At 56.5% G+C, this 10,342-nt stretch overlaps 1 protein-coding gene across 1 annotated transcript; it reads left to right on the top strand.

The window, feature by feature from the left end:
• Positions 1 to 2,591: 2,591 nt before the first annotated feature.
• KLK14 (kallikrein related peptidase 14) lies at positions 2,592 to 6,581 on the top strand (the record flags this gene model as incomplete). The annotated part of the gene is made up of 5 exons (XM_079800640.1): positions 2,592 to 2,631; positions 3,457 to 3,628; positions 5,291 to 5,544; positions 5,684 to 5,820; positions 6,429 to 6,581. 5 exons carry the CDS (start codon positions 2,592 to 2,594, stop codon positions 6,579 to 6,581), a joined length of 756 nt encoding a protein of 251 aa, XP_079656766.1.
• Between the last annotated feature and the right edge of the window lie 3,761 nt (positions 6,582 to 10,342).

Below are 10,342 nucleotides of genomic sequence, written 5' to 3'. Positions count from 1 at the left end.
AACATCAATCAGTTGCCTCCCGTAGGCGCACTGAGGGGCGATCTAACCCGAAACCTAGGTAAGTGCCCTGACAGGGAATCGAACCCGCCACCTTTCACTGTGCAGGACCGAGCTCCAACCAACTGAGCCACACCGGGCAGATCACCCTCGGAATCACCCCAGATCTTATCCCGCACCCATTGCTTACATGCGTCTATCTGCTGGTGTGTGTGTGTGTGTGTGCGCGCGCGCGCGCGCGTGCGCGCGCACGTGTGTACACGTATGTGCACTGTGTTTCTATCCCAGGCGTAGCTCTGTGTAAGACACAGAACTGATCCCTCATCACAGAGCAGGTCCCTGGAGCTGCCCACCTCTCTGTCCCGGAGAATTCTTTCTTTTTTTTTACATGTTTTTGTTCTACATTTTTGGAAAGAGAGAGAGAGAAACATCGATGAAAGAGGAGCATCATCAATAGGCTGCCTCCCGCGTGGCCCCTACGGGGGATCGAGCCTGCAGCCTGCAATTGAACCTCTGCGTTCCTGGGCCCACGCTCAACCGCTGAGCCACCCTGGCCGGGCCAGAGCATTCTTCCTTTACAAAGGGGTTTCCGTGTTGCCCGGCTGTGGTGGCTCAGTGGACTGAGCATCATCCCAGGAACCACGAGGTCCTGGGTTCGATTCCAGTCAAGGGCACATGCCTGGGTTGGGGGGCTCCATCCCCAGTAGGGGGCGTGCAGGAGGCAGCCGATCAATGATTCTCTCCCATCATTGATGTTTCTCTCTCTCTCTCCCCCTCTCCCTTCCTCTCTGAAATCAATAAAAATATATTAAAAGCAAACAAACAAATAATAAAGGGGGTTCCGTGTTTCAGCCCAGCATCTGGCCCTTCTGTGTCACCAGGGCCCGAGCCAAGGCCTTCCGCACCATGCAGGGCACCCCCTCCCGGGGGCTGGTTGGTGGGGAGCAGACATGCACGGGGGCCCAGGTGGGCGTGGGCATCCCCCAGGCGGCACCGAGAGGGTCCCCAGGTGCAGGCAGGGGCAGGCTCAGCTCAGGGCAGCCGGGCACAGGCGAGGAAAGTGGTTTGGGAGCCAGCCCTGGGCGGGCGAGGGAGAGAGGGAGGGAGGGAGGGCGGGCGGGCGGGCGAAAACAGAGAGGCGGCCTCCTGAGTCACGGCGTGGTGGTCCGGGGCGGGGCTGCTCGGGCCGGAGACAAATTGCAGTCATTAGGGACTTTAAGAGGCTGGGGGAGGGGCTGGGCTCGGAGGCCCTGCTCCCCGTCAGGACGGCTTCCCCCAACCCAGGGCCCCACCTCGGGCTTCCTGGAACTTCCCTCATCTCACCGCTGTCTCCCCAGGTCTCTCTGGGTCCCTGTCTCCCTCTGTCTGGGTCTCCATCGCTTCCTGTGCGTCCGTGCCCTCCTCTCCGGCTCTGCTCGGAGCCGCCCCGTCCCTGCCCGGGACCCTGCTCCCTCACCTCCCAGGACTGTGAGGACCACAAAGTGAGAAAGCATGGGTGCCTCCTGCACCTCCTGCACCTCCCGCCCCTGCCGGCTCCCCCACCCCCAGCCTCTCCCGCTGCTGTGTCACCTTCCACTGCTCCCTCTGCTCACGTCCCCATCGCCTGTCTTGCATCCATCACTCTCATCTGCCTGGTCCTGCCTTCTCTGTCTGGGGTCTCTCTGCACCTCCCCCCATCATCGCTGCTTTATCATTCAGCACGTGTGTGATTGGGGGCAGGGGACCCCTCTTTCTCTCTCTCTCTCTCTCTCTCTCTCTCTCTCTCTCTCTCTCTCTCTCTCTTCCTATTCTGCCTGCACCTTCTTCCCTGTTCTCGCTGCTCCTCGCTCAGCTTTTCCACGCTGACCGCTCCATGAATCTCTCTCTCTCTCTCTCTCTCTCTGTGCCTCCCACCCCGCCTTGTCATTTCCCATCTGCCTCCCGTCCCCGTGTCTCTCTCCGCTCTGCCTCTCCCACTTCTCTCGGGGCCTGTATTTGTCTTGCCTCTTTCCCTGTCTCTCCACCGTCACGGACCTTTCCAGCCTCTGTCCCTCCCTCTCGCAGCCCCTCCCAGCACCTTCCTGGGAGCCCCTCCACCCCCACCCCATCCGCCCTGCCCCGGGGTCCCCTCCCTGGATCACTTCCAGGATCTAACACCTTTACGGGGCAGGCAGGTTCACCTTAACAATTGTGGCTGCTTTTCTGGCCAGAGAGGGAGGGAGGAGATGGTACCCAGGAGTCTTGGAACGGGAACTAAGCAATTAATAAAATGTCAGGAGGAGAAGGGCGGGTTGGGGGGGGAAGGGGGAAGGTTGGGCAGGGCCAACTGCCCAGACCAGGGATAAAAGGGATCTACGGAGTGACAGGAAGGCGAGGCACCATCCCCACTTCCTCCTCCCAGGAAGACATCAAGGCCGGACGTGGTGCACCTTGGTCAGCATCCTCCCTCCAAGCTGCCGAGGACCCCGGATTCACGTCTCTAAGGAAGGGTCTTGGTCTCCGTGTGAGAGGCTCTCGCTGTCTCTCTGACCCTCGGCCTCTGGGCCCGACGCAGCCTCCTTCTCTCTCACTTTCTCCCCTGTTTTTGCCAGAAACCCAAACCCCGAGTCCCCAGAATGCTCCTCCTGCTGACCTCACTTCAGATCTTGGCTCTAGGTAAGATAAGCAAGTGGGGTCCGGGGTAGGAGGTGCCCTGGAGACGCTGAGAAAGGAGGGGCAAAGGGCACTGGGGCCCAGGATGCTCATGGGTGACCTGGTGAGGAGGAGACGGGGCTGTAGTTTGGAAACCCAGGCTGAGGGATGGGCTGGAGCGGGGCCCGAGTGCTGCTGACTTCTGGTGATATCGCAAGGTTTTGGGGGGTCATCCAAGAAAGGAGGGCATAGGGTGCTCCCAGTGCTGCTGACTTCCGGTGATATCGCAAGGTTTTGGGGGGTCATCCAAGAAAGGAGGGCATAGGGTGCTCCCAGTGCTGCTGACTTCTGGTGATATCGCAAGGTTTTGGGGGGTCATCCAAGAAAGGAGGGCATAGGGTGCTCCCAAGTGCTGGTGGGGGGGGGGGCGATGGGGTGGCAGGCTGGTGGCAGGGATGTGGTGTGGAGTACGGAGTAGGTGTGGGGAGAGATCGTGGGACCCGGGGGGCCACATTGAGTGGGACGTTTGGGGATGGGACAGGGAGCTCATTGAGTGTTTTAGGGGAGGAGTAAGGGGCGTATTGAGATAGAAGGTGTTTGTGGGAGAATGCCGCTGAGGGCAGGAGACATAGCAAGGCCCTGGGTGAGATCATGGGGATGGGGTCAGTAAGCTCCCTATTGTGTTGGAGCAGAAATGGAGGTCCCGTGGGTGGGGCTGACAGAGGCGGTGGGTCAAGGGTTAAGTAAAGAAAGTGGGGGGGGGCATTGGGTCCAGGAGATCCTCGCTTGCTGGGGGCAGGAGGACATTGGCTCACCTGCTTTTCCCACCCCACCCCTGCCGGCTCCTAGCCATGGTACAGAGCCAAGAGGATGAGAACAAAATAATTGGTGGCTACTCCTGCATCCAGCACTCCCAGCCGTGGCAGGCAGCCCTGCTGGCGGGCGTCGGCCGGCGCTTCCACTGCGGAGGGGCCCTGCTGTCAGACCAGTGGGCCATCACCGCCGCTCACTGCTCCCGCCCGTGAGTGGCACCCCCCCCCCATACACCAGCTTGGAGGCCCCCCCACAGAACCTGGAACCGACTGCGTGATCTCGAGATCCATCCGGAGGCCGGGGCCCACATAGAGACTGAGATTAGGGGCCCATTCTAGGTGGGTGGTTGAATTCGGGGCACAATCTACCTTTAGGAACCCAGGGCCCCTCTCGGACAGAACACTGCCTAGAATCCGGAGTCTGGTTCAGAACCTACAATCCAGCCATAAATCTAGAGTCCCACTTAGAGCTGGGACATGCAGCTCAGAGGGTAGGGTAGATAGAAGCAGGACCTGGAGCCCATTCTAGATCCGTTTCTAGATACTGGTTTGCATTCTGGGCTTCACATCCTAGACTCTGGGCTGAGTTCTGCCCTCTAGGTTCCACACGGAACTTCCATTTACAGCATTGGACCTGGTTCATAGGCAGTCGGACGGAGATCTCTCATTTGGGGCCTGGGTTCTAGGTTTAGGTGCAGAAGCTTAGAGGGGTTATGAGTTGCTGCGTGGGGCTTCAGATTATGGTCTGAATTCTGGGATTTAGACACTGCATTGGGGTCTGTAGACTAGACTCTGGACTAAACATGGGATCTAGAATGGGCTCATTCTAGGACCCAGAGCTCAACCGGAGGTCAAGGGCTCAGACCAGAGTCTAAAACCAAGAGCCCGACAAACCAGGGATTCAATGTGAACAGTCCAGCCTAGAATCAAGACCTCAGACCGCTGTTTAGAATCCTAAGCCCAACTGCAGCACAGAGCTCCAACCATCGTCCAAAACCCAGGTCATAAGCCAGAGCTCAAGCAAGAATCCAAAACTCAACCTAGAACCTAGAGCTCATATCAACGTCCAGAATCCACAGCTCAGGTCTCTCTCTCTCTTTCTCTCTCTCTCTCTCTTTTTTTTTTATTGATTTCAAAGAGGAAGGGAGAGGGAAAGAGAAACATCAATGATGAGAGAGAATCATTGATCGGCTGCCTCCTGCACGCTCCCTAACTGGAAATCGAGCCCACAACCCAGGCATGTACCCTTGACCGGAATTGAACCCAGGACCCTACAGTCCACAGGCTGATGCTCTATCCACTGAGCCAAACCAGCTAGGGCCACAGCTCAGGTCTTAATCTATCGGTCCGTATAGCATCCTCCCCCTGCCCCAAAACTGAAAACTCAAATCAACATCTAGAACCCAGATCCAAGCCATCGTGCAGAGCTCAAAACAGCACCCTCAGCCTGCCCTACCGGTATCTAGAAAGGATGCCACAGCCCACACTCCATCTAGAACCCCAGTCCTAGCTTAGATTCCAGCATTCAAAAGGTCGGGAACCCAGAGGCCAGGCTAGAACCAGGATGGAGGCTCCCCGGAGCCTAGTCCAGAACATCGGTTCTGATGTAGAGCCTGGAGCCGTAGCCCAGAGTCAGGCGTAGAACACAGAGCCTAGAACCTGGCCCCAGCCGAGAACGCCCCCACCCATCGCCTTACACCCCAGCCAGAAGCCAGAGCACAGCTCATGGGAGGAGGGGGAGGACGGGCCTGGGCCGAGAAAGAATACCCAGCCAATGCCCAGCCCCCGGGTAGAGGGAGTGGGGCTGGAGCGTGGGGAGGGGTCCCCGGGTCACACCGTGAGCAGCGCTCCTCTCGTGGGTCGTGGGCCAGGATCCTGCGGGTCGCTCTGGGCAAGCACAACCTGCAGAAGCGGGAGGCCACCCAGCAGGTGCTGCGCGTGGTCCGCCAGGTGCCACACCCCCAGTACAACGCCCGGACCCACGACAACGACTTGCTGCTGCTGCGGTTGCAGCAGCCGGCTCGACTGGGGCGTGCGGTGAGGCCCATCCCCGTGGCCAGGACCTGCGCCAGCCCACAGACGCCCTGCCACGTGTCCGGCTGGGGCACCACGTCCAGCCCCATTGGTGAGGACTCCTGCACCCTGGAAAGGAGCCAGCTGGGGGCTGGGCTCTGGGTCCGAGGGAGGAGGCGGTGGTGGGTCCCCACATTCTGGGGTCCTGGTGTCGGGTAGACCCACGTCCTGACCACTCAGTGCCTCCCCAGCCAGGTACCCCAACTCTCTGCAGTGCGTGAACATCAACATCACCTCCCATCAGCGATGTCAGCGGGCCTACTCGGGCGCCATCACCGCGGGCATGGTCTGCGCGGGAACCCCTGAAGGCGGGAAGGACTCTTGTCAGGTGAGGCCCAGGGTGAGAGCCGGGGGCAGGGGGATGGCTCGGGGCCGGGACGTCAATGCAAAAAGATCTCAGGAGCACCCAAGACCTTGAGAGATTGGAATAGCAGGGCGGCCTCCTAGCTGTGAGCCCTCGTAACGGACCTAATCCCTCTGTGCCTCAGTTTCCTCCTCTGTCAAGCAGAGGTAGCACCGCCTAGAGCAGTTGGCAGATCAGATGAGATGGTCCGTGGAAAGAGCGCGGAGCCGTGCCTGCACGTAGCTCTGGTCGAAGCTGTCCTTGTCCGGATCATGCATGCACACCTGGGAATCTGTGCTCAGGGCCTCCAGGCATCTCACGCCATCCCCGGGAGACGGCTCCGGAGTCGGGGGGTGTGAGGAGCCACACACAGTTTTCCAGAGGCAGAGCTAAGACGAAGGGGGCTCCGTGAGGCCCAGAGACAGCAGGGACTAAAGAGGGAAGGAAGGGACCCAACCCTGGGGCTATGTCTGCAGAGTCTTCCCCCCACCCCACCCCCACCCCCGGTCTCAGTCTCTGCCTCTTGGCTTCTCCATGGGCATGGCTCTGTCCATCCGTCCACGGGTGTCTCCATCAGGGTCTCTCCCCTTCAGGGAGACTCCGGGGGACCCCTGGTGTGCAAAGGGAAGCTCCAGGGCCTGGTGTCCTGGGGGATGGAGCGCTGTGCCCTGCCGGGCTATCCCGGAGTCTATACCAACCTCTGCAAGTACTATGACTGGATCCAGCAAACCATTCAGAGCGCATGATCGCCCCTGTGAGGGAATATCGATGCCCAGACCTGCTCTCTCCACTCCAGGCCAGCCCCTCCTCTGCCAGCCCCAGGGGTCCAGGCCCCAGCCCCTCCTCCCTCAGACCCAGGGGTCCAGGCCCCCAGCCCCTCCTCCCTCAGACCCAGGAGTCCAGGCCCCCAGCCCCTCCTCCCTCAGACCCAGGAGTCCAGGCCCCCAGCCCCTCCTCCCTCAGACCCAGGAGTCCAGGCCCCCAGCCCTCCTCCCTCAGACCCAGGAGTCCAGGCCCCCAGCCCCTCCTCCCTCAGACCCAGGAGTCCAGGCCCCCAGCCCCTCCTCCCTCAGACCCAGGGGTCCAGGCCCCCAGCCCCTCCTCCTTCAGACCCAGGAGTCCAGGCCCCCAGCCCCTCCTCCCTCAGACCCAGGAGTCCAGGCCCCCAGGCCCTCCTCCCTCAGACCCAGGAGTCCAGGTCCTCAGACCCAGAAGTCCAGGCCCCCAGCCCCCTCCTCTCTCAGACCCAGGCATTATTCTATTTATTGGGAATTCAGGCCCCCAGCATCCTGGTCCTAACGCCTGGCTCAGAACTTCCCTCTCCCAGAGCGTCCCTCAGATGTTCTCTCCCTGCCCCCATCGCGTCATCACCCTTAGACACAGAGGCGGGAGCATGAAGGCACCACACTTGGCAACATATTCCGAAGAAGACAGTTTTCAAAACTCTTAGCGTCTCTGTAAACCAGATGAATAATAATAAAAATGGAATAATCCTAGATTCCGTCCATCTGCTCATTTAATTCATCCAACACATAGGCACACAGCAGCTCCCTTGTGCGCAGCGAGGCGCCTGGCGGGCCGAATGGGACGCCTGTTGTCCCCTGGGTGTTCCCTGGGGGCCTCCCACACCCCCCTCCACTGGGATGGTGCGAAGAAGGAGGCCCCCCAGCTCTGCGGTGTGACCCCCCGAGCAGGACCGCCCCTCCCTGGCCTCCGGGCTGGGTCCTGTGAGCAGGGACTGCTGAGGTCCAGGGCAGGGAGGGCAAAGACGTACTGTGTTTCCTGGAAAACCCTATGCAAATGCAGCAGCCTCTGTCCTAATCAGATCTCAGGTGAAGAGAGTTGAGTTAATCACACTTTGAAGTTCAAGTCCTGGCAGGGCCTGGCTCTCCCGGTATTGGTTTATTTCCACCTGTCATCCCTGGCCTACGTCTCCTCCCTCCCCACGGGCACCGACGCAAATGGCCTCAAATGCCAGTGCATTGTTGCTTCTAATTTACAGGAATCCATTGTGTTATGAATTTCATTTTCTTTCTTACTTTCATTCATCAACAGCTGTTTTGGGGGGGCACCTACTCTGCACCAGACATGTGCCAGGCATTGGTCTACTATTAGACACCTACTGTGTGTCAGACATTGGCTTATTATTGGGCAGCTACTATGTGCCAGGCACTATTCTATGTATTGGGCCCCTACTGTGTGCCAGGCATTGATCTGCTGATTAGGCACCTACTGTGTGCCAGGCATTGATCTACTTATTAGGCACCTGTTGTGCACCAGGCATGTTCTAAAAGGTGGAGCTGTGAATAAGTCAGACAAAACTACTAGTAAATGCGTCCTCTCACAGAGCTGACATCCTAGCAGGAAATGACAGACAAGAAGCAAGAAACTTAATAAAAGTAAGGTAGAGAGTCCGGATAAGTAAAAAGGTCAATAAACTTGGGCTGGGCGGCAGACCCAGTGTGTGCCAGAGCCAGCTCATAACCAACCCAGAAGAGCCCATTGGCAAATTTTCAGGAATTTTGAGAGCTGGTTGCTAAACACAGCCATTATTAAAAATTAAATTGCATAAACTTACAATTAAACAAGGTATATTTAAAACAAAATCCAGTCCGGCCAGAGTGGATCAGTTGGTTGAGCGTCGTCCTGTGCACCGAAAACTTGCCAGTTTGATTCCCAACCGGGGCACATACCTGAGTTGTGGGTTCGCTCCCCAGGAACATGTACAAAAGGTAACTAATAGATGTTTCTCTCTCTCTCCTTTCCTCTCTCGAAGCATGTTCTCGAGTAAGGATTTAAAAAATGAAATAAATAAAGCTGAAAGAATATCTTTAAAAAAAAAACACACACTCAAAACTAATCAATTCCGCCGAAGCCGATTTGGCTCAGTGGATAGAGCGTCGGCCTGTGGACTGAAGGGTCCCAGGTTCGATTCCGGTCAGGGGCATGTACCTTGGTTGCGGGCACATCCCCAGTGGGGGGTGTGCAGGAGGCAGCTGATCGATGTTTCTCTATCATCGATGTTTCTAACTCACTGTCCCTCTCTCTTCCTCTCTGTAAAAAATCAATAAAATATATTAAAAAAAAACTAATCAATTCCTAATTATGTTTACCAATATTCATGCTTTGACGTTATTTATGTCTATCACATTACATCTGTAATGGTGGGCTTCTGAGCATTGTTTTTTTAAAAATATATTTTTATTGATTTTAGAGAGAAAGGGAGAGGGAGAGAGAGATAGAAACATCAATGATGAGAGAGAATCATCCATCGGCTGCCTCCTGCACAGCCCCTACTGAGGATCGAGCCCGCAACCTGGGCATGTGCCCTGATCGGGAATCAAACCGTGACTTCCTGGTTCATAGGTCGATGCTCAACCACTGAGCCATGCTGGCCAGGCTCAGCATCATTTTTTTCTGATTCAGTGTCAAGCAACTTTGCAATGATAGGTTGATATCAATTCAAGGGGCAGTATTTACACCATAGAAATTGGCAAACCGTGCAGATCAGAGAGCTGTTGACCCCTCACCGACACACTCCTGGGCAGGTCGTCCTGGGGGCAACCTGCTGACCTTGGTGTCTGTCTTCTCACAGTTCTGTGCTGGGGGGCTGCACAGTTCAGAGCGGAACGCAGTCTGGCTTCACCAGTGCCCACGTGCGGTGCTGAGAGGACAGCACAGAATCAGAGTTCTGAGCTGGCAGCTCTGGGACCTGTGTGACCACAGCAGCTCAGAAGATTTCTGGGAAATGTCCTGGCCACGTTGCTCAGAGCATCATCCGGATACGCTGAGGTTGTGGGTTTGATCCCCAGACAGGGCACACACAGGAATCAATCAGTGAGTGCATAAGTGGGTGGAGCAATCTCTCTCTCTCTCTCTCAAAATTAATAAATTGGCCCTAGCTGGTTTGGCTCAGTGGATAGAGCATCAGCCTGCAGACTGAAGGGTTCTGGGTTCAATTCTGATCAGGGCACATGCCTGGGTTGCAGGCTCAATCCCCAGTAGGGGGCGTGCAGGAGGCAGCCGATCAATGGTTCTCTCTCACCATTGATGTTTCTATCTCCCTCTCCCTCTCCCTTCCTCTCTGGAATAAATTTAAAAATTATAAAAAAAATAAATAATGAATGAAAATAAAAATTAATAACTTTTTTAAAATTCAAAAGAAAAAAATTACTGATGGGCAATGGAGGCTGCACCTTCTGTCGAGGTCTCACACACACACACACACACACACACACACACACACACACTGTGGCCAAACCAGCTCTGTGAGGACAGGGAAGATAAGCAGCTGTGTGGCTGGGTCGCGTCAGGCCTGGGTGAGATGAGGATACAGCCCTGCTGTAATTCTTGGCCTGCCTGCTTCCATAAAGCTAAGTAAACATACCTTAAAGATTACTCTAATCTGATTTCCAGCCCATACTCCCGGCTGTGGTGGTTGGGTACCATCTTTTGTTGCTTCTCAGAGGCACATTTCTTTTTCCACATTTTTAACGTTTCTAAAAGT

Source organism: Cnephaeus nilssonii (genome assembly GCF_951640355.1).
Source record: "Cnephaeus nilssonii genome assembly, chromosome: 20".
NCBI classification, from domain to species: Eukaryota; Metazoa; Chordata; class Mammalia; order Chiroptera; family Vespertilionidae; genus Cnephaeus; species Cnephaeus nilssonii.
Note: the sequence above shows the minus strand (reverse complement) of the source record. Positions and strands in the feature narration are given on the sequence as shown.